The sequence below is a fragment of the Stenella coeruleoalba genome (assembly GCF_951394435.1).
Source record: "Stenella coeruleoalba genome assembly, chromosome: 17".
In the NCBI taxonomy this organism is placed as follows: domain Eukaryota; kingdom Metazoa; phylum Chordata; class Mammalia; order Artiodactyla; family Delphinidae; genus Stenella; species Stenella coeruleoalba.
In genome coordinates, this window is record NC_137163.1 from 47,431,213 (window position 1) to 47,455,472 (window position 24,260).

Here is a 24,260-nt window from a genome sequence, read left to right on the forward strand (position 1 = left end):
CTGCATTTGTCAGCTTGAGTGAAAGGCCCTGCATGCTTTTTGCTTTGCAAACTTTCCCTCATCTCTCAAGTTGCACCCCTTCAAGAAGTGTTCCCTGGCCCCTCAGTCTGGGCTTCCACAGGACACAAGGCACACCTGAATCTTAGTCCTTGACCACACTGGATGTGTTACTTTACCTGATTCCCAATTAGACTGAAAGATCCCTGAGGGCAGAGGCTAATTCTTTTTTTTTTTTTTCTGTTTTTAACTTATAGTTGATTTATAAGTTTCAGGTGTACAACATAGTAATTCACAATTTTTAAAGGTTGTAATCCATTTATAGTTACTGCAAAATATTGGCTATATTCCCTGTGCTGTATAATATATTCTGTAGCTTATTTATTTTATAAAGAGTAGTTTGTACCTCTTAATCCTCTACCCTAGCTTATGCCTCCCCCCAACCCTCTCCCAACTGGTAACCACTAGTTTGTTCTCTGTGAGTCTGTTTTATTTTTTAGACTCCACACATAAGTGATATCTTACAGTATTTATCTTTCTCTGTCCAACTTATTCCACTAAGTGAGATACCCTCCAAGTCCATCTATGTTGTTGCAAATGGCAGAATTTCATTTTCTTTATGGCTGCGTAATATTCCATTGTGTATATCTACCACCTCTTCTTTATCCATTCATCAGTTGATGGACACTTAGGTTGTTACCACCATATCTTGGCTATTGTAAACAATGCCACTATGAATGTTGGGATGCATATGTCATTTTGAATTAATGTTTTTGTTTTCTTCAGATATACAACCAGGAGTGGAATTGCTAGGTCATATGGCAGTTCTATTTTTAGATTTTTGAGAAACTACCATACTGTTTTGCACAGTGGCTGCACCAATTTACATTCCCACCAACAGTGTAGAAGCATTCCCGTTTCTCCACATCCTCACTCATATTTGTTATCTGTGGTCGTTTTGATGATAGCTATTCTGACAAGTGGGAGGTGATACCTCATTGTGATTTTGATTTGCATTTCTCTGATGATTAGTGATTTTGAGCATCTTTTCATGTGCCTGTTAGCCATCTGTATGTCTTTTTTAGAAAAATGTCTATTCAGTTCTTCTGCCCATTTTTTAATCAGGTTGTTTTTGTTTTTGTTTTTTGATGTTGAGTTGTATGAACTCTTAGTATATTTTGGATATTAACCCCTTAAGGGTCATATTATTTGCAAATATTTACCTCCAAGCAGTAGGTCGTCTTTTTGTTATGTTGATGGTTTCCTTTGCTGTGCAAAAGCTTTTAAGTTTAAGTAGGCCCCATTTGTTTATTTTTGCTTTTGTTTCCTTTGCCTTAGTCAACAGATCCACAAAAATATTGCTACAATTTATGCAGAGGCTAATCCTTAATAGACTTTTTATTCCCAGGTCCTCGCACAGCTTGTTTGTGAATGAAAAAGAATTAGACACTCCTTATGAATCAACAGATGATACATCTATTTCTCAATAAGGCTCTGCACCCAATTTGTGTGGGTTTGTTCCCCACGCCAAGCAGGCCTCCAACACCAGCTGGGTGTCCTACAACTTAGCTGTTTCCCGTGGCAACGGTGAAGAGACTTCCTCATCTGCTACAGCCCTAGGCTCTAGGGATTGCTTTTGCAGCCAGTGTCCCTTCTCTAGGGACTCATACAGGTGATGAGCCAAGGCTGTGTTTTGCACGTCAAGTAGATTAAACGTCTTCAGCTAGAAACAGAGAAAAGTGGCAGAGGTCCATTCTGGCAGGAGACTGTGCACAGCAGAAGTGACTGATCACTTCTGATTTTCTTTGCAGCAGCAGTTGCTCCCGTTTCTCCTCCTACACCTGGTCACTACCATGTCCTCTACCGAGGGTGTGGAAAAACGCAGTTGGGCCGGCATGGGGAGACATACTGCCTAGTTGGTGGCTACGGGGCCTACGGGGATGTTCCTTTGGCCAAGCCAGCAAAGGTGGAAGCAGAGACGCCAGTCTCCAGACGTTGTCCCAAGAGAAAGCACAATCCGGAAAAGTCGGACAAAGACCTGGGTTGCTCCAGAACCAAAATCCAGCGATTGCAGCATTCAAGCAGCTCAGGAATACAAGGTGCTTTGATTCTAAAGCAGGGTGGCCCAACCTCTGGTCACATCCCCTCTGCAACAACCCCAGTGAACGAGTGTCCCATCTTTGCTTTTTCAAGGTCGGCAACAGGGAGTCCCCTCCCAAAGAAGGTTCTCTCTCATTGCCACCCTATGAAAGGCTGCCTCAAATGTGGTTCCTTCCTGTGGGTCTGATCAGGCTAAGGGCAGAGTTGTCTCTTTCCTTCTCTGAGTCGGACCAAATCGTCTCAGTAACACCTCTTCGCACTGTTGACCATGTTTTTCAAAGGGACCTGAGCTGAGAGTTCATCTCATCCTTTCATGGTGCAGGGAGAGAGGATTCTAATGATTTTTACGTCTGGGGGAGAGGGCAGTGGAATGATGACGTTGTCATCCTGTACTATGTCGCTTTTTTCATGAATTTGTTTTCCATTTCATGTTAAAATGGGCCCACCGTTCCCTCTCTGTGTGGTCATTCAGCAAAAACGTTTTCCACCTGCAACAGCTCTGTCATTACCACTTGGACATGTTTGAAATGGCATGAGCTTGTCATCACATTCCTATCAACTGTATATCAGGAGCCCCGACATGAACATAACCATTGAGCAGAACACCTCTCCAATACCCGTGTTAACACTGGGTAGGCCCCTTAACCTCTTGGTTTTTTTAAGTCCTCAGTTGTAAAAATGTGAGGTTGCTATGAATTAATATTTGGGGCAGGACAAGGTCGAGAAGTGTGTCTTTGCTTTTATTCTTCCAAACTGGAATATCTTCCGTCTCTTCCCCGTGGGTCCAAATCTCACATGTCCTTCGGGCCCACTGCCATGGAGCCTTCCCTGATTCCCCAGTCCACACAAAGCTCTGCCTCTTAGGGTCAGTGCCATACAAGCAAGCTGTCTCTTACGTTAATCTTGCGTCTCAAGCAAATCTCAGAATGTGGGTCTCTCTTGCCCTCCTGGGGCCCCTGGGGCTGGGCCAGCCCACCGGCATTCCCGACGTGGGCTGTCTACTAGACTAGGGCATGGGTGGGAGGGCCCAGGTGTGAGGGGCCCGGCAGAGTACCCCTGCCTCCACCCTTCTCTCCTCTACAAGACTGCCCCTCCTCCTGAAGCCTGCCCCTCAAGACACAGTTTCCTCATAGGACCTCACTGGGTAGTGATGCCCTCACAGGCCTTCTCACAGTTACCTTGGCAGGGTAACTATGCAAACTTGCTGCCCTCAGAGAAACTTCCCTACCCTGGAGGGAACTTCTTTCCTTGGAGAAAGTTCTCCAGCAGATACAAATCTCTTTGGTTGTCTGAGAGAGAATGTCTGACCATATCTTCTATATTTACTCAAACCTGTCCTCTGTTCCCTGGGAGGGCAGTGCAACAGGTACACCGAGTCCGGCCATCTGTACAAGAGGCATGGTGTACACACAACCTGCCCTGGCTGCCACATTTTCCTGTGGGGTTTGCCCACCACATACACCTAAGCACTTTCCCAGCTCTAAGTAGTACCAGTGACCAGGGACACCTTCAGAGACCCACAGTGCTCACTGCTGAGGAGAAGTGAAAGGTCATCCCAGGACAAGTGTGCAGGAAGTCTCTGATTTTTATAATTGTAGCCTTCCCATGGGGGCTAGGGGATGCTTCCATTCAGACCCTTTACTTATTGGCCTCTTAGCAAAAGACAAATGCATTTTTGTTGGCAAATGGTAAAAGGAGCAGTTTGAGGAAGAGGGCCACTCTTGAACCGCACCTGCCAACGCAGGCACATCTGTGCTGTCATGTAGGCGTCTCTACCGGTCCCCTCAGACACATCCCATCCTGAGTTGCTGAGTACTAGGGGAGAGGGTGGTGCCATATTGATGGTAAGACCAAAAAAGCGAAGGGGGGTTGATGCAGTACTAATGAGACTGGAGGGCTGAGGAGATGGTGTCCCAGGAGGCTGGGTTGATGTGAGCCTAGACTTGGGACCCAGAACCCGGTTCTGAGTTTCCTGCTCACTCTGCCTCAGGATTTGGCTTTGTTCTAATCTACATAAAAGTATCAGAGGGCTAGAGTTCAGTGTGGTTGAAACAGGCAGTATAAATTGGACCCAAGAGGGGTTGCCAAGGTGGGCTGGGTTCTTAACCAATATATATTGGATTATTTTTCTTCAAAACTTGAAGGACATTTCCATGAAAGCCTCAGAAGTGACAGACTGCAAGAAAGGTTTTCTCTGTTGTGGAAGGGAGAGATGGAGAGGATCATGATTGCAATTACTTTCAGGTTCTACTATTTTCCCTGGAAACGGTGAAGAGACTTCCTCATCTGCTACAGCCCTAGGCTCTAGGGATTGCCTTTGCAGCCAGTGTCCCTTCTCTAGGGACTCATACAGGTGATGAGCCAAGGCTGTGTTTTGCACGTTAAGTAGATTAAACGTCTTCAGCTAGAAACAGAGAAAAATGACAGAGGTCCATTCTGGCAGGAGACTGTGCACAGCAGAAGTGACTGATCGGTTCTGATTTTCTTTGCAGCAGCAGTTGCTCCCGTTTCTCCTCCTACACCTGGTCACTACCATGTCCTCTACCGAGGGTGTGGAAAAACGCAGTTGGGCCGGCATGGGGAGACATACTGCCTAGTTGGAGGCTACGGGGCCTACGGGGATGTTCCTTTGGCCAAGCCAGCAAAGGTGGAAGCAGAGACGCCAGTCTCCAGACGTTGTCCCAAGAGAAAGCACAATCCGGAAAAGTCGGACAAAGACCTGGGTTGCTCCAGAACCAAAACCCAGCGATTGCAGCATTCAAGCAGCTCAGGAATACAAGGTGCTTTGATTCTAAAGCAGGGTGGCCCAACCTCTGGTCACATCCCCTCTGCAACAACCCCAGTGAACGAGTGTCCCATCTTTGCTTTTTCAAGGTCGGCAACAGGGAGTCCCCTCCTAAAGAAGGTTCTCTCTCATTGCCACACTATGAAAGGCTGCCCTAAAGGTGGTTCCTTCCTGTGGGTCTGATCAGGCTAAGGACAGAGTTGTCTCTTTCCTTCTCTGAGTCGGACCAAATCGTCTCAGTAACACCTCTTCGCACTGTTGACCATGTTTTTCAAAGGGACCTGAGCTGAGCGTTCATCTCATCCTTTCATGGTGCAGGGAGAGAGGATTCTAATGATTTTTACGTCTAGGGGAGAGGGCAGTGGAATGATGACGTTGTCATCCTGTACTATGTCGCTTTTTTCATGAATTTGTTTTCCATTTCATGTTAAAATGGACCCACCGTACCCTCTCTGTGTGGTCATTCAGCAACCAAGTTTTGCACCTTTAACAGCTCTGTCATTGTCACTTGGAAATGTTTGAAATGGCATGAGCTTGTCATCACATTCCTATCAACTGTATATCGGGAGGCCCGACATGAACATAACCATTGAGCAGAACACCTCTCCAATACCCGTGTAACACTGGGTAGGCCCCTTAACCTCTTGGTTTTTTAAGTCCTCAGTTGTAAAACTGTGAGGGTGCTATGAATTAATATTTGGGGCAGGACAAGGTCGAGAAGTGTGTCTTTGCTTTTATTCTTCCAAACTGGAATATCTTCCGTCTCTTCCCCGTGGGTCCAAATCTCACATGTCTTTCGGGCCCACTGCCATGGAGCCTTTCCTGATTCCCCAGTCCACACAAAGCTCTGCCTCTTAGGGTCAGTGCCATACAAGCAAGCTGTCTCTTACGTTAATCTTGCGTCTCAAGCAAATCTCAGAATGTGGGTCTCTCTTGCCCTCCTGGGGCCCTTGGGGCTGGGCCAGCCCACCGGCATTCCCGACGTGGGCTGTCTACTAGACTAGGGCATGGGTGGGAGGGCCCAGGTGTGAGGGGCCCGGCAGAGTACCCCTGCCTCCACCCTTCTCTCCTCTACAAGACTGCCCCTCCTCCTGAAGCCTACCCCTCAAGACACAGTTTCCTCATAGGACCTCACTGGGTAGTGATGCCCTCACAGGCCTTCTCACAGTTACCTTGGCAGGGTAACTATGCAAACTTGCTGCCCTCAGAGAAACTTCCCTACCCTGGAGGGAACTTCTTTCCTTGGAGAAAGTTCTCCAGCAGATACAAATCTCTTTGGTTGTCTGAGAGAGAATGTCTGACCATATCTTCTATATTTACTCAAACCTGTCCTCTGTTCCCTGGGAGGGCAGTGCAACAGGTACACCGAGTCCGGCCATCTGTACAAGAGGCATGGTGTACACACAACCTGCCCTGGCTGCCACATTTTCCTGTGGGGTTTGCCCACCACATACACCTAAGCACTTTCCCAGCTCTAAGTAGTACCAGTGACCAGGGACACCTTCAGAGACCCACAGTGCTCACTGCTGAGGAGAAGTGAAAGGTCATCCCAGGACAAGTGTGCAGGAAGTCTCTGATTTTTATAATTGTAGCCTTCCCATGGGGGCTAGGGGATGCTTCCATTCAGACCCTTTACTTATTGGCCTCTTAGCAAAAGACAAATGCATTTTTGTTGGCAAATGGTAAAAGGAGCAGTTTGAGGAAGAGGGCCACTCTTGAACCGCACCTGCCAACGCAGGCACATCTGTGCTGTCATGTAGGCGTCTCTATCGGTCCCCTCAGACACATCCCATCCTGAGTTGCTGAGTACTAGGGGAGAGGGTGGTGCCATATTGATGGGAAGACCAAAAGAACGAAGGGGGGTTGATGCAGTACTAATGAGACTGGAGGGCTGAGGAGATGGTGTCCCAGGAGGCTGGGTTGATGTCAGCCTAGACTTGAGACCCAGAACCCGGTTCTGGGGCTCCTGATCACTCTGCCTCAGGATATAGCCTTGTTCTAATCTACATAAAAGTATCAGAGGGCTAGAGTTCAGTGTGGTTGAAACAGGCAGTATAAATTGGACCCAAGAGGGGTTGCCAAGGTGGCCTGGGTTCTTAACCAATATATATTGGATTATTTTTTTCAAAACTTGAAGGACATTTCCATGAAAGCCTCAGAAGTGACAGACTGCAAGAAAGGTTTTCTCTGTTGTGGAAGGGAGAGATGGAGAGGATCATGACTGCAATTACTTTCAGGTTCTACTATTTTCCCTGGAAACGGTGAAGAGACTTCCTCATCTGCTACAGCCCTAGGCTCTAGGGATTGCTTTTGCAGCCAGTGTCCCTTCTCTAGGGACTCATACAGGTGATGAGCCAAGGCTGTGTTTTGCACGTTAAGTAGATTAAACGTCTTCAGCTAGAAACAGAGAAAAATGGCAGAGGTCCATTCTGGCAGGAGACTGTGCACAGCAGAAGTGACTGATCAGTTCTGATTTTCTTTGCAGCAGCAGTTGCTCCCGTTTCTCCTCCTACACCTGGTCACTACCATGTCCTCTACCGAGGGTGTGGAAAAACGCGGTTCGGCCGGCATGGGGAGACATACTGCCTAGTTGGTGGCTACGGGGCCTACGGGGATGTTCCTTTGGCCAAGCCAGCAAAGGTGGAAGCAGAGACGCCAGTCTCCAGACGTTGTCCCAAGAGAAAGCACAATCCGGAAAAGTCGGACAAAGACCTGGGTTGCTCCAGAACCAAAACCCAGCGATTGCAGCATTCAAGCAGCTCAGGAATACAAGGTGCTTTGATTCTAAAGCAGGGTGGCCCAACCTCTGGTCACATCCCCTCTGCAACAACCCCAGTGAACGAGTGTCCCATCTTTGCTTTTTCAAGGTCGGCAACAGGGAGTCCCCTCCTAAAGAAGGTTCTCTCTCATTGCCACACTATGAAAGGCTGCCCTAAAGGTGGTTCCTTCCTGTGGGTCTGATCAGGCTAAGGGCAGAGTTGTCTCTTTCCTTCTCTGAGTCGGACCAAATCGTCTCAGTAACACCTCTTCGCACTGTTGACCATGTTTTTCAAAGGGACCTGAGCTGAGCGTTCATCTCATCCTTTCATGGTGCAGGGAGAGAGGATTCTAATGATTTTTACGTCTGGGGGAGAGGGCAGTGGAATGATGACGTTGTCATCCTGTACTATGTCGCTTTTTTCATGAATTTGTTTTCCATTTCATGTTAAAATGGACCCACCGTACCCTCTCTGTGTGGTCATTCAGCAACCAAGTTTTGCACCTTTAACAGCTCTGTCATTGTCACTTGGAAATGTTTGAAATGGCATGAGCTTGTCATCACATTCCTATCAACTGTATATCGGGAGGCCCGACATGAACATAACCATTGAGCAGAACACCTCTCCAATACCCGTGTAACACTGGGTAGGCCCCTTAACCTCTTGGTTTTTTAAGTCCTCAGTTGTAAAAATGTGAGGGTGCTATGAATTAATATTTGGGGCAGGACAAGGTCGAGAAGTGTGTCTTTGCTTTTATTCTTCCAAACTGGAATATCTTCCGTCTCTTCCCCGTGGGTCCAAATCTCACATGTCCTTCGGGCCCACTGCCATGGAGCCTTCCCTGATTCCCCAGTCCACACAAAGCTCTGCCTCTTAGGGTCAGTGCCATACAAGCAAGCTGTCTCTTACGTTAATCTTGCGTCTCAAGCAAATCTCAGAATGTGGGTCTCTCTTGCCCTCCTGGGGCCCCTGGGGCTGGGCCAGCCCACCGGCATTCCCGACGTGGGCTGTCTACTAGACTAGGGCATGGGTGGGAGGGCCCAGGTGTGAGGGGCCCGGCAGAGTACCCCTGCCTCCACCCTTCTCTCCTCTACAAGACTGCCCCTCCTCCTGAAGCCTGCCCCTCAAGACACAGTTTCCTCATAGGACCTCACTGGGTAGTGATGCCCTCACAGGCCTTCTCACAGTTACCTTGGCAGGGTAACTATGCAAACTTGCTGCCCTCAGAGAAACTTCCCTACCCTGGAGGGAACTTCTTTCCTTGGAGAAAGTTCTCCAGCAGATACAAATCTCTTTGGTTGTCTGAGAGAGAATGTCTGACCATATCTTCTATATTTACTCAAACCTGTCCTCTGTTCCCTGGGAGGGCAGTGCAACAGGTACACCGAGTCCGGCCATCTGTACAAGAGGCATGGTGTACACACAACCTGCCCTGGCTGCCACATTTTCCTGTGGGGTTTGCCCACCACATACACCTAAGCACTTTCCCAGCTCTAAGTAGTACCAGGGACCAGGGACACCTTCAGAGACCCACAGTGCTCACTGCTGAGGAGAAGTGAAAGGTCATCCCAGGACAAGTGTGCAGGAAGTCTCTGATTTTTATAATTGTAGCCTTCCCATGGGGGCTAGGGGATGCTTCCATTCAGACCCTTTACTTATTGGCCTCTTAGCAAAAGACAAATGCATTTTTGTTGGCAAATGGTAAAAGGAGCAGTTTGAGGAAGAGGGCCACTCTTGAACCGCACCTGCCAACGCAGGCACATCTGTGCTGTCATGTAGGCGTCTCTATCGGTCCCCTCAGACACATCCCATCCTGAGTTGCTGAGTACTAGGGGAGAGGGTGGTGCCATATTGATGGGAAGACCAAAAGAACGAAGAGGGGTTGATGCAGTACTAATGAGACTGGAGGGCTGAGGAGATGGTGTCCCAGGAGGCTGGGTTGATGTGAGCCTAGAGCTGGGACCCAGAACCCGGTTCTGAGTCTCCTGCTCACTCTGCCTCAGGATTTGGCCTTGTTCTAATCTACATAAAAGTATCAGAGGGCTAGAGTTCAGTGTGGTTGAAACAGGCAGTATAAATTGGACCCAAGAGGGGTTGCCAAGCTGGGCTGGGTTCTTAACCAATATATATTGGATTATTTTTTTCAAAACTTGAAAGACATTTCCATGAAAGCCTCAGAAGTGACAGACTGCAAGAAAGGTTTTCTCTGTTGTGGAAGGGAGAGATGGAGAGGATCATGACTGCAATTACTTTCAGGTTCTACTATTTTCCCTGGAAACGGTGAAGAGACTTCCTCATCTGCTACAGCCCTAGGCTCTAGGGATTGCTTTTGCAGCCAGTGTCCCTTCTCTAGGGACTCATACAGGTGATGAGCCAAGGCTGTGTTTTGCACGTTAAGTAGATTAAACGTCTTCAGCTAGAAACAGAGAAAAATGGCAGAGGTCCATTCTGGCAGGAGACTGTGCACAGCAGAAGTGACTGATCAGTTCTGATTTTCTTTGCAGCAGCAGTTGCTCCCGTTTCTCCTCCTACACCTGGTCACTACCATGTCCTCTACCGAGGGTGTGGAAAAACGCGGTTCGGCCGGCATGGGGAGACATACTGCCTAGTTGGTGGCTACGGGGCCTACGGGGATGTTCCTTTGGCCAAGCCAGCAAAGGTGGAAGCAGAGACGCCAGTCTCCAGACGTTGTCCCAAGAGAAAGCACAATCCGGAAAAGTCGGACAAAGACCTGGGTTGCTCCAGAACCAAAACCCAGCGATTGCAGCATTCAAGCAGCTCAGGAATACAAGGTGCTTTGATTCTAAAGCAGGGTGGCCCAACCTCTGGTCACATCCCCTCTGCAACAACCCCAGTGAACGAGTGTCCCATCTTTGCTTTTTCAAGGTCGGCAACAGGGAGTCCCCTCCTAAAGAAGGTTCTCTCTCATTGCCACACTATGAAAGGCTGCCCTAAAGGTGGTTCCTTCCTGTGGGTCTGATCAGGCTAAGGGCAGAGTTGTCTCTTTCCTTCTCTGAGTCGGACCAAATCGTCTCAGTAACACCTCTTCGCACTGTTGACCATGTTTTTCAAAGGGACCTGAGCTGAGCGTTCATCTCATCCTTTCATGGTGCAGGGAGAGAGGATTCTAATGATTTTTACGTCTGGGGGAGAGGGCAGTGGAATGATGACGTTGTCATCCTGTACTATGTCGCTTTTTTCATGAATTTGTTTTCCATTTCATGTTAAAATGGACCCACCGTACCCTCTCTGTGTGGTCATTCAGCAACCAAGTTTTGCACCTTTAACAGCTCTGTCATTGTCACTTGGAAATGTTTGAAATGGCATGAGCTTGTCATCACATTCCTATCAACTGTATATCGGGAGGCCCGACATGAACATAACCATTGAGCAGAACACCTCTCCAATACCCGTGTAACACTGGGTAGGCCCCTTAACCTCTTGGTTTTTTAAGTCCTCAGTTGTAAAAATGTGAGGGTGCTATGAATTAATATTTGGGGCAGGACAAGGTCGAGAAGTGTGTCTTTGCTTTTATTCTTCCAAACTGGAATATCTTCCGTCTCTTCCCCGTGGGTCCAAATCTCACATGTCTTTCGGGCCCACTGCCATGGAGCCTTTCCTGATTCCCCAGTCCATACAAAGCTCTGCCTCTTAGGGTCAGTGCCATACAAGCAAGCTGTCTCTTACGTTAATCTTGCGTCTCAAGCAAATCTCAGAATGTGGGTCTCTCTTGCCCTCCTGGGGCCCCTGGGGCTGGGCCAGCCCACCGGCATTCCCGACGTGGGCTGTCTACTAGACTAGGGCATGGGTGGGAGGGCCCAGGTGTGAGGGGCCCGGCAGAGTACCCCTGCCTCCACCCTTCTCTCCTCTACAAGACTGCCCCTCCTCCTGAAGCCTGCCCCTCAAGACACAGTTTCCTCATAGGACCTCACTGGGTAGTGATGCCCTCACAGGCCTTCTCACAGTTACCTTGGCAGGGTAACTATGCAAACTTGCTGCCCTCAGAGAAACTTCCCTACCCTGGAGGGAACTTCTTTCCTTGGAGAAAGTTCTCCAGCAGATACAAATCTCTTTGGTTGTCTGAGAGAGAATGTCTGACCATATCTTCTATATTTACTCAAACCTGTCCTCTGTTCCCTGGGAGGGCAGTGCAACAGGTACACCGAGTCCGGCCATCTGTACAAGAGGCATGGTGTACACACAACCTGCCCTGGCTGCCACATTTTCCTGTGGGGTTTGCCCACCACATACACCTAAGCACTTTCCCAGCTCTAAGTAATACCAGGGACCAGGGACACCTTCAGAGACCCACAGTGCTCACTGCTGAGGAGAAGTGAAAGGTCATCCCAGGACAAGTGTGCAGGAAGTCTCTGATTTTTATAATTGTAGCCTTCCCATGTGGGCTAGAGGATGCTTCCATTCAGACCCTTTACTTATTGGCCTCTTAGCAAAAGACAAGTGCATTTTTGTTGGCAAATGGTAAAAGGAGCAGTTTGAGGAAGAGGGCCACTCTTGAACCGCACCTGCCAACGCAGGCACATCTGTGCTGTCATGTAGGCGTCTCTACCGGTCCCCTCAGACACATCCCATCCTGAGTTGCTGAGTACTAGGGGAGAGGGTGGTGCCATATTGATGGGAAGACCAAAAGAACGAAGAGGGGTTGATGCAGTACTAATGAGACTGGAGGGCTGAGGAGATGGTGTCCCAGGAGGCTGGGTTGATGTCAGCCTAGACTTGAGACCCAGAACCCGGTTCTGAGTCTCCTGCTCACTCTGCCTCAGGATTTGGCCTTGTTCTAATCTACATAAAAGTATCAGAGGGCTAGAGTTCAGTGTGGTTGAAACAGGCAGTATAAATTGGACCCAAGAGGGGTTGCCAAGCTGGGCTGGGTTCTTAACCAATATATATTGGATTATTTTTTTCAAAACTTGAAAGACATTTCCATGAAAGCCTCAGAAGTGACAGACTGCAAGAAAGGTTTTCTCTGTTGTGGAAGGGAGAGATGGAGAGGATCATGACTGCAATTACTTTCAGGTTCTACTATTTTCCCTGGAAACGGTGAAGAGACTTCCTCATCTGCTACAGCCCTAGGCTCTAGGGATTGCTTTTGCAGCCAGTGTCCCTTCTCTAGGGACTCATACAGGTGATGAGCCAAGGCTGTGTTTTGCACGTTAAGTAGATTAAACGTCTTCAGCTAGAAACAGAGAAAAATGGCAGAGGTCCATTCTGGCAGGAGACTGTGCACAGCAGAAGTGACTGATCAGTTCTGATTTTCTTTGCAGCAGCAGTTGCTCCCGTTTCTCCTCCTACACCTGGTCACTACCATGTCCTCTACCGAGGGTGTGGAAAAGCGCAGTTGGGCCGGCATGAGGAGACATACTGCCTAGTTGGTGGCTACGGGGCCTACGGGGATGTTCCTTTGGCCAAGCCAGCAAAGGTGGAAGCAGAGACGCCAGTCTCCAGACGTTGTCCCAAGAGAAAGCACAATCCGGAAAAGTCGGACAAAGACCTGGGTTGCTCCAGAACCAAAATCCAGCGATTGCAGCATTCAAGCAGCTCAGGAATACAAGGTGCTTTGATTCTAAAGCAGGGTGGCCCAACCTCTGGTCACATCCCCTCTGCAACAACCCCAGTGAACGAGTGTCCCATCTTTGCTTTTTCAAGGTCGGCAACAGGGAGTCCCCTCCTAAAGAAGGTTCTCTCTCATTGCCACCCTATGAAAGGCTGCCCCAAAGGTGGTTCCTTCCTGTGGGTCTGATCAGGCTAAGGGCAGAGTTGTCTCTTTCCTTCTCTGAGTCGGACCAAATCGTCTCAGTAACACCTCTTCGCACTGTTGACCATGTTTTTCAAAGGGACCTGAGCTGAGAGTTCATCTCATCCTTTCATGGTGCAGGGAGAGAGGATTCTAATGATTTTTACGTCTGGGGGAGAGGGCAGTGGAATGATGACGTTGTCATCCTGTACTATGTCGCTTTTTTCATGAATTTGTTTTCCATTTCATGTTAAAATGGGCCCACCATACCCTCTCTGTGTGGTCATTCAGCAACCAAGTTTTGCACCTTTAACAGCTCTGTCATTGTCACTTGGAAATGTTTGAAATGGCATGAGCTTGTCATCACATTCCTATCAACTGTATATCGGGAGGCCCGACATGAACATAACCATTGAGCAGAACACCTCTCCAATACCCGTGTAACACTTGGTAGGCCCCTTAACCTCTTGGTTTTTTTAAGTCCTCAGTTGTAAAAATGTGAGGGTGCTATGAATTAATATTTGGGGCAGGACAAGGTCGAGAAGTGTGTCTTTGCTTTTATTCTTCCAAACTGGAATATCTTCCGTCTCTTCCCCGTGGGTCCAAATCTCACATGTCCTTCGGGCCCACTGCCATGGAGCCTTCCCTGATTCCCCAGTCCACACAAAGCTCTGCCTCTTAGGGTCAGTGCCATACAAGCAAGCTGTCTCTTACGTTAATCTTGCGTCTCAAGCAAATCTCAGAATGTGGGTCTCTCTTGCCCTCCTGGGGCCCCTGGGGCTGGGCCAGCCCACCGGCATTCCCGACGTGGGCTGTCTACTAGACTAGGGCATGGGTGGGAGGGCCCAGGTGTGAGGGGCCCGGCAGAGTACCCCTGCCTCCACCCTTCTCTCCTCTACAAGACTGCCCCTCCTCCTGAAGCCTGCCCCTCAAGACACAGTTTCCTCATAGGACCTCACTGGGTAGTGATGCCCTCACAGGCCTTCTCACAGTTACCTTGGCAGGGTAACTATGCAAACTTGCTGCCCTCAGAGAAACTTCCCTACCCTGGAGGGAACTTCTTTCCTTGGAGAAAGTTCTCCAGCAGATACAAATCTCTTTGGTTGTCTGAGAGAGAATGTCTGACCATATCTTCTATATTTACTCAAACCTGTCCTCTGTTCCCTGGGAGGGCAGTGCAACAGGTACACCGAGTCCGGCCATCTGTACAAGAGGCATGGTGTACACACAACCTGCCCTGGCTGCCACATTTTCCTGTGGGGTTTGCCCACCACATACACCTAAGCACTTTCCCAGCTCTGAGTAATACCAGGGACCAGGGACACCTTCAGAGACCCACAGTGCTCACTGCTGAGGAGAAGTGAAAGGTCATCCCAGGACAAGTGTGCAGGAAGTCTCTGATTTTTATAATTGTAGCCTTCCCATGTGGGCTAGAGGATGCTTCCATTCAGACCCTTTACTTATTGGCCTCTTAGCAAAAGACAAATGCATTTTTGTTGGCAAATGGTAAAAGGAGCAGTTTGAGGAAGAGGGCCACTCTTGAACCGCACCTGCCAACGCAGGCACATCTGTGCTGTCATGTAGGCGTCTCTACCGGTCCCCTAAGACACATCCCATCCTGAGTTGCTGAGTACTAGGGGAGAGGGTGGTGCCATATTGATGGGAAGACCAAAAGAACGAAGAGGGGTTGATGCAGTACTAATGAGACTGGAGGGCTGAGGAGATGGTGTCCCAGGAGGCTGGGTTGATGTGAGCCTAGAGCTGGGACCCAGAACCCGGTTCTGAGTCTCCTGCTCACTCTGCCTCAGGATTTGGCCTTGTTCTAATCTACATAAAAGTATCAGAGGGCTAGAGTTCAGTGTGGTTGAAACAGGCAGTATAAATTGGACCCAAGAGGGGTTGCCAAGGTGGGCTGGGTTCTTAACCAATATATATTGGATTATTTTTTTCAAAACTTGAAAGACATTTCCATGAAAGCCTCAGAAGTGACAGACTGCAAGAAAGGTTTTCTCTGTTGTGGAAGGGAGAGATGGAGAGGATCATGACTGCAATTACTTTCAGGTTCTACTATTTTCCCTGGAAACGGTGAAGAGACTTCCTCATCTGCTACAGCCCTAGGCTCTAGGGATTGCTTTTGCAGCCAGTGTCCCTTCTCTAGGGACTCATACAGGTGATGAGCCAAGGCTGTGTTTTGCACGTTAAGTAGATTAAACGTCTTCAGCTAGAAACAGAGAAAAATGGCAGAGGTCCATTCTGGCAGGAGACTGTGCACAGCAGAAGTGACTGATCAGTTCTGATTTTCTTTGCAGCAGCAGTTGCTCCCGTTTCTCCTCCTACACCTGGTCACTACCATGTCCTCTATCGAGGGTGTGGAGAAAAGCAGTTGGGCCGGCATGTGGAGACATCCTGCCTGGTTGGTGGTTACCGGGTCTACGGAGATGTACCTTTGGCCACGCCAGCAAATGTGGAGGCAGAGAAGCCAGTTGCCAGACGTGCTCCCAAGGGAAAGCACGCTCCAAAAAGGTCGGATTGCGACCTGCGTTTCTCCAGACCCACAGTCCGGCGATTGTAGCTTGGTGCCAGGAGGCGGACTCCTCAGAATCTTGCAGGTGAGCCATCCTGAAGAGAGTGCGACGGTTTAACTGCCTAAGCCAGCGAATGCCTCTTCCTGCAGTGACCCTGCCCCCCCCCCAACTGCCCACTGCCACAGATTAGAACCTGTGTCATTTTGTCTCTGCCTTCCCCAGCCAGGAGCCTCCTTCTACACTAAATGTCCATAAGCCAGGAGCCTCAGAAACTGAGGTTTGTTTTGAGAGTCTGCCCTGAACATCCGAGGGCTAAAGCTGGCCTGGAAGAAAACCTGCCGTTCCTCTGCTCAGTCCTCAGGGGCCCCTTTGTGAGCTGAAGAAAGAAAAGTCTACACTCTTCGAGCCAAGGAGGATGCAGGAGCAGAGACAGGGTGCAGAGAAGCCTTAGCAGTCTACCACATGTGCTCCTGCCCTGAGCCGTTGTCAGCGGCCACCACCACAAACCAGGGGGGAGCTGGGATTTTTGAAACGGAAAGCAGCAATCTGTGGCTTCCCAAAGAGCCTCCTGCCTGGGGTGTCAGGAGGCAGGATAGAGAGACCCAGGAAGACCTGCTCCCTGAAACAAGAACAGGATGGAGAATCAAGCAGCACGCACCCTGCCCCGAGGTTCACATGCTCCCTTATTGCCAGCCCTTTCTGTCCCCAGTGGGGTCCCTTTAATGCTCAATAAAATGTTTTTGTGTAACAGATTTTTAGGGTCGCCAGTGCTCAGACTTAGGTCACTACCCCTGCGCTAGGCACTCCTGCCATGCGGGAAAGGTTCCAAAGGTGGAACAGCTCCAGGGGGTGCCAGGGATCAGAGCCAAATCTTGAGAGGCTGGGGATGAAGGAGTTTGGGCACAGCCCCTAAAGCATCTCAGTGGTTGAGCTTCTGTGAGAAGGCACATCCCCAGTGTGTGTGTGTGTGTGTGTGTGTGTGTGTGTGTGTGTGCGCGCGCGCTGGTGGGAGGGGGTCCCTAGAGGAGGCAGCTGGGGGAGGGCCTGAGGCTGGAAATGGGGAATGGTGTGCGGCCTTTGAGCATGCACAAGCACTTAGCCCTTGAGGTTTCTGGGAAAGCTAGAGCCAAAAGGGCCACGAGATAAGGCAAGTGTAGCAGCAGAACCCAGGTGCCAGGTCTTCCTCAGAACCTATACTTCTCCACGAGGCCGGGCCTTCCACGCTGAGGTAAAGGGATCCTGGCCAGAAGGTCAGCCAGCAGCTCTGGGAGGAAGGTTGCTGCGGTGGGGGCTCTGCTGCCATGGAAACGACTTCATTTCCTTCCACTCAAATAGCCTGCTGACTGACTTCCTGCTCTGTTGAGTAAAAGGGTCGCTGACTCTCCCCAGAAGGTTGTTCAGTTCACATCCCAGAAGTCCCTCTATTCAGGCCCTGGGGAGGTGTAGTGACTCCTGAGGGCGCTCTTTCCTGAGGCTGGGTGACAGAAGTGGGGGGGGTTCCTGATAGTTCCCAGGTGCTGGTTGAAGTGCCCAGAGAATGGTCATGCAGGTTGGGGAGTCAAGTAGGTGGAGAGAGAAGGTCGGGGGCAGAGGGCCCCTTCCTGAATCCAGAGCTCACAACGTTACCCCCCCCCCCATTTCCAGAAACTATCTCTTCCCCCACACCAGCCCCCATGGCCCAGTAACGGGAAACCGGGAGCCCAGAGCACTTGTGGCCACAGAGACACTCGCACGCAGCCCTCGGGGTGGGCGGGGCCGGCTGCAGGCAGATGGGGACGAGGTGTGCTCCCGGGAGACCTCAGGCTGAAGGTGGCCCCAGCTTGGACAGGAAGGTTAGAGGTGGGGAGAGCAACCTAGGGCGCCCCCTCGGAGCAGTGGGAGTGGGAAGAGGGGCGGGGGTGGAGGGAACCCGCGATGGGAGGCGAGTGGGCTCTCAGCAGAGGCCAGGTTAGCCCGCGGGAGCTGCCTCTGAGCAGGCGGCGGGAGGGCAGTGCCTCCCTGTGGCTGCCGGGCTTCGCGGATCGCGGCTCTCCGCACACGGGTCGCAGGGTCCTGTGACGCTGTATCCCCTCCTTCACCCCGCCCCCCTCGCGAGGCCGCGCCGCTGGGTGGCCTGAGTCCACGGGCAGAACCCCATCGCCCGCCCCTCTCAGACCCGCCTCTGCCCGCCTGCCTGGCCCTGCGCAGCTTGCGGCCCGGGGACCTCGAAGGTCCCCGCGCACTCAGTCAGCGGCCTCTGCTGTGTCTGCTGCTCCTGCTGGGTCTGCTGCTGCGGTTGGTAACCCGTGCAGACCACACCGGGCACCTCCAGCACCCCAAGTCCGCGGGAGCGCACGAGGGCCCTGATGCGGGACTTCCCGCTTGTGGAGGGGTGGCTGCAGTGTGTGCGGGCTGCTGGGGGCCGGTGGGGGCCTAGCCTGGCCCTGGGCAGAGGAGGAGGTCCGGAGCATGCAGAGCTAGTGGGGAGGCTCCCTCACACCACCCCTGGATGTCCTGTCCATCATCTACAGATGCCCTTCCCCTTCTCTGTCATCCCCTCCCTGGTGGGAACCCCTCAGCCCAGGCCGCAGCTGCTCCTAGTATAGTCTGTGTGACAGTGTGAGGTGGGGACCCCCAGGCTGGCCCAGGCCTGGCAATGTGTCCTGCCTGATCCCAAGACCTAAGGAGCCCACCCGTTTGCCTTGACCTCCCTCCAGCCGCAACGAGATGCCCCTGGTCCTGAGGCAGTTTTACCACAGTGGGCTACAGGATGTTAATCTGCACAATTTCAGCCATGGCCAGACAGGTTGGACAGGCTGAACGATGGTCTCAGAGGTGCCCAGGTACCAAAGGGACACACAAGGTGCCACCATGGCTGCTGGGGAATGTGGGGCCCTTTGGGGGCCTCAGAGACCACAGGTTAGTCACATTGGAACTAAGTTACCACAGTGACCTAGAAAGTGCCATGCCATGGATGCTGGGGGCTACAGGGGTCACAGTGAGCCAGCCTGACGGGCATCCAAGTACCACAGAGAAAGCAACGCATTATATGTGACTTCTGGGCACAGTGAGTGCTGTGCCAGCTGAGCCCCAAGGAGTTCCAAAGCCCAAACTAAGCCCTGGCCTTCCCTCAGTTCTGGTCAGCCTACGTCCCATGCCAGACCCACGAACGGGATGCTGTGCGCCTCACCCTGGAGAAAATTCACCTCATCCGCCTCATGTGTGCTTCCTATTCTGAGCTGGAGCTTGTGACCTCAGTTAAAGGTAGAAGGGGGACTTCCCTGGTAATCCAGAGGTTAAGACTCCACGCTTCCACTGCAGGGGGCTCGGGTTTGATCCCTTGTGGGGGAACTTAGAGCCCTCATGCTGCGCGGCACGGCCAAAAAAACAAACAAAAAAAGGTAAACAGACTGGTGGTGGTAGGTGTTAGGGACTTCAGTAAGCTTCCCCTGCCTCTGAAAATGATCATCTGACCTACCTGCCCTCAGCTCTCAACAATAGCCGGAAGTGGGCTTGCCTCATTGGTGTGGAGGACGGCCACTCACTGGACAGTAGCCTCTCCATCTTGCGTACCTTCTATGCGCTGGGTGTGCACTACGTGACACTCACCCACACCTGCAACGTGCCCTGGTAAACACAGTGCAGATGGTGAGGGCCCAGTGAGGCAGGGATCTGCCCAAGATCACGCTGGGGCCCAAAGCAAGTTTACCCCTGGGATCCGGCCCTGAACCTGGGTGGGGAGGGGAATGGAGGTTTGCAGAAGACTGAATCCCCAGAAGGGCCCTGCTACTGCCAGGCACAGCCCAGTTTGGGTCCCTCCTCTTGCACCAGGTAGTTGCAGGTGTAGACAGTTCGACAGAACCTCTTTCTAGGCTCTTGTAGCCAAGTCACAGCCACCAGTCAGACTGCCTCCTGGGCATCCTGCAGGACGCAGACCTCAGCAAAGGGTATCCACCCCTTCTCCAGCAATGTCAGTCGGCTGACATGCTTTGGCGAGGTAAGGACCCGGGTTTCATACCCTGCCCCACATGAATGTACAGCCCCGCCTCTTCCCTACAGATAAATGCACACAAGGTAAATGCAGCCCTGATGCCCTCTCCCCATCCTGTCCCTGCAGAAGGTGGTGGCAGAAATGAACCGCCTGGGCATGATGGTGGACTTGTCCCATGTCTCGGATGCTGTGGCACGGCAAGCCCTAGAAGTGTCACAGGCACCTGTCATCTTCTCCAACTCAGCTGCCCAGGGTATGTGCAAGAACACTCGGAATGTTCCTGATGATATCCGGCAGCTTCTGGTGAGAGACTGCCCTGGCCTTCAAACCTAAAGCGAGAAATTCAAACCAGGAGCCCTTCAACCTGAGTCTCTTCTCCCTCAATTTCCTCAAACGCCAGGTTAAATATCTTCTGCCCCCAAAACCCACGGTACACAGCCCCTGAACCCTTGAGCCCTAGGTGGGGGTCTAGGTGGTAAGATACGCCTCCAAACCCGGAAACCCAGGGCCAAGACACCACCCAGACCAGGGCTGCGGCTCCCCCATTCACACGAACCCAGAGAGGAGACGACTCTGACCTCAAAGCCGGGGCTGAACACCTTCCTCACAGGGGCCAAGAGAGTGAACAGGCAGGTGACTGTGCTGGGGGCCAAGCTGACGGTCCACCGGTTCGCCCCTGCAGAAGAAGAACGGTGGCATCGTGATGCTGTCTTTGTCCGTGCGGGTGCTGCAGTGCAACCCGTTAGCTGACTCCTTTAAATGGTGCTTCTTTTAAAACTACCTTCCTTTATGTTTTATAGCAATCTTATGATTTCTGTTGACATACCACCTAGCTTCTTTCTGATCATTCTTTTTATTTTTTTTTTTCAGTTGTTTCTCTCCTCACTCCTTAGCGCTAGATACTACATACAGTTGGTTTTCTTCTCATCTCTTATATACTCTCTCTGTTACTCCAGCAGCTTTGTTTACCATTAAATATATTATCTGCCAGGCACCTTCCATATGTTACCAACATCTCTCCCTCTGTCTTTGTCATTTCAGTCTTCGCTATGCTCTCTGAGCTCTCACAGGGAGATCTATTTAACACAGGAATCTCAGTGGAAAATACTAGTAAGTTATTTCTCTACTAAGTAAAGCCCTTACAGATCACATGGTCCTGATCCATCTTGCAGCCACATCATCTGGACTATGTGACCTCCGATGTCACAATAGCAGAGGACCAGACCAGAGGGACATTGGCTCCTAATGACCTCAGCTCAGAAGTGATACACTTTATTCTGCTTCTTTGCCACTGGCCACAACTAATCAAAGGAAAAGAGTCTAACTACAAAGGAGGATGAAAAATGTAGATAAGCACATAGGATATTTGATGAGCACTATCTCGAGGTGACATCACCTCCCATCAAACTTTTACTTCACAGAGAAAACACAGACTATAAAGCAAAAACACCCCTAAATAACTTTTTCTCTTTACATACAAGGATAGCTTTTCTACATAGTTCACCTATTCTCACTTCCTCAGTAACTTCCATTCATTTTCCCATCTCATTGGTATTGTTAAGGTTTTCCTCTTTAGCAATTTTATTTTGGCCCCCTCCCATTAGAAAGCTGCCCCCTTCCCATTAAAAATTACTCTTGCTTGATGCCAAGTAATTCTCTAGCTACCTTTCCTCTCCTCCTAATTTCACAGTACAGTTTATCAAAAATTTGTATTTATTCTCACTGTCTGTATTTTCTTATCTTTATGTACCTCGTGACTCACACAATTTTGCTATTTTCTTCTTACTTATCTGCACTGGAATTGCATTCACCGACATTTAATTTGTGATTAAATTGAATGAATATTGTTTGGTCATTATATCACCTTTCAGCAATATTTGATTTTGTTGATCAAGTTTGTCATCTCAGAAAAATCTTTCACCTTAACAACAGTAGCATCTTAATTTGCTACTTCTTCCTCCTGCCTCTGGACATCCTTATCTCTTTCACTGGGCACTCTCACTTTGCCCTCTCCCAAGAGATGTGTATTTCTCAGAAGCTCTCTTCTGCCCTTGATAGATGGTCTCATCTACTCTTGTGATTCCAGCCACCATATATATCACAGATCTTGACCTAAAATGTACATATCTCTCTCCTGAGTCTCTTACAAACCTAACTAATTGCAAAGTGAAAAACTCTGCCCAAATATAACATGGACACTTAAAATTAATTATGTGATATTACTGAACGATTAATTTTACCTTCAATACTTACTTCCACTATTCATCTCTCTACATCATTTATACCACCACTATTTGTACAGTTGCCCAAGTTAGATACTGAGGAAACACTGAAGACTCTGGACTCTGACAACCCTCAGAATGGGAGAAAATATTTGCAAACGAAGCAACTGACAAGGGATTAATTTCCAAAATATATAAACATAAATAAATTTGTAAAATATATAAGCGACTCATGCAGATCAATATCAAAAAAACACAACCCAGTGAAAAAATGGATGGAAGACCTAAATAGACATTTCTCCAAAGATGGCCAACAAGCACATGAAAAGATGCTCAACATCACTAATTATGAGAGAAATGCAAATCAAAACTACAAGGAGGTATCACCTCACACTGGTCAGAATGGTCATCATCAAAAAATCTACAAACAATAAATGCTGGAGAGGATGTGGAGAAAACGGAACCCTCCTACACTGTTGGTGGGAATGTAAGTTGATACAGCCACTATGGAGAACAGTATGGAGGTTCCTTAGAAAACTAAACATAGAACTACCATGTGACTCAGCAATCCCACTTCTGGGCATATACCTGGAGAAAAGCATAATTCAAAAAGATGCTTGCACCCTAATATTCATTGCAGCACTATTTACACTAGCCAGGATATTGAAGCAACCTAAATGTCCATCAACAGAGAAATGAATAAAGAGAATGTGGTACATATATACAATGGAATATTACTCAGCCATAATAAGGAATGAAATAGTGCCATTTGCAGAGACATGGATGGACTTAGAGACTGTCATACAGAGTGAAGTAAGTCAGAAAGAGAAAAACAAATATCGTATAATATCACTTATATGTGGAATCTAGAAAAATGGTACAGATGAACTTATTCGCAAAGCAGAAATAGAGACACAGATGTAGAGAACAAACACATGGATACCAAGGGGGGGAAGGGGGGGATGAATTAGGAGATTTGGATTGACATATACACCACTATGTATAAAATAGATAACTAATGAGAAACTATGGTATAGCACAGGGAACTCTACTCAATGCTCTCTGGTGACCTAAATGGGTAGAAATATAAAAAAGAGGGAATATATGTATAGGTATAACTGGTTCACTTTGCTGTACAGCAGAAACTAACACAACATTGTAAAGCAACTATACTTTAATAAAAATTAATTTAAAAAATAATAAAACTCTGGACTCTGTATAATCATCCCTCACCTTCACAATTAATTCAGTAACCAAGTACTATCTAACCTAAATTCCTACTGTCTCTCAATATTGTATACTATTATGCAAGTCTCTTGCCACTACTTGGTTCTGAGCTACATTTTCTCTTATTTATGGAACATAAACAGTCTCTTAACTTTTAACAGAATAAATCTTTTAACAGAATTCACTGAGTACCTACAACACTGGTAAATAAGGACCTTGTTCACATACAGTTTACAATGTAATAGGGGAAATGAACTCTAAAATATAACTATACCTCTCACAGGTAACTGGACAGCCAAGTTTTATAAGAACACATAGAAAGGGAATTTAATCTCTAACGGAAGTCATGAAAAGCCAGAGAGTCAATGTTTATTCTGAAACTTATATGATGAGAGTGCATTAACCAAGGATTGAATGAGTAAAGAATGATACAAATTGATGACATAACCTGGAGAAAGTTCAGCATTAAGAGAAGTCTAACCCTGAAATCTATTGAGTACTGCTGAAAATTTATGGAAGAAGGAGATGCTAAGTAAGGATAGAGAAACCAGATAAGGGTGGACTAGTAGGCAAGAGCACAGTGCTTGAAGCCTTTTCCCCAAAATTAAAGAGAAGCTATCAAAGAGCTCTAAGCCGTTGAATGAAATTTAGGTTGTGATGCAGAGAATAAACAAGACAGAAATAATACTGGAGTCAGGGAAAAAGTGAACTGGGATGTTACATCCGAGTAAGAAATGTAAAAGATATGACAATGGACATAGAGAACAATGGACGTGTGTGTGTGTGTGTATTTATATTTATACATATATATTTTTATATATATATAGTATAATTATGACAACTCTTAGGGATTGTTCCAATCAGAGTTTAAGGGAGGGGAGAAGAGTAAAGAATGACTCTCAGTTTCTTGTTTGGTTAATTGG

General features: G+C 48.9%; 2 protein-coding genes across 2 annotated transcripts in view; both read left to right on the plus strand.

Moving 5' to 3' along the window:
* LOC307176369 (uncharacterized protein) overlaps positions 1 to 14,795 on the plus strand; it is a gene marked incomplete at its 5' end in the record, with an annotated part of 33,740 nt that extends 18,945 nt beyond the window's left edge. The window contains 5 exons of the mRNA XM_079902406.1: positions 1,809 to 2,096; positions 4,590 to 4,877; positions 7,368 to 7,655; positions 10,146 to 10,433; positions 12,924 to 14,795. Of these exons, the coding sequence (XP_079758532.1) occupies positions 1,809 to 2,096; positions 4,590 to 4,877; positions 7,368 to 7,655; positions 10,146 to 10,433; positions 12,924 to 13,399 (1,628 nt within the window). The 3' untranslated portion in view covers positions 13,400 to 14,795. The remainder of the gene's footprint in view (positions 1 to 1,808; positions 2,097 to 4,589; positions 4,878 to 7,367; positions 7,656 to 10,145; positions 10,434 to 12,923) is intronic.
* On the plus strand, positions 13,586 to 21,228 carry LOC307176371 (dipeptidase 2-like; the record flags this gene model as incomplete). Its single annotated transcript, XM_079902409.1, is given in 12 exon segments — positions 13,586 to 13,601; positions 15,703 to 15,916; positions 17,563 to 17,698; positions 18,014 to 18,204; positions 18,206 to 18,289; positions 18,615 to 18,700; positions 18,703 to 18,740; positions 19,032 to 19,161; positions 19,386 to 19,527; positions 19,825 to 19,894; positions 20,015 to 20,191; positions 20,571 to 21,228. Coding segments are annotated over 12 exon segments (1,377 nt in total). The 3' UTR covers positions 20,664 to 21,228.
* Between the last annotated feature and the right edge of the window lie 3,032 nt (positions 21,229 to 24,260).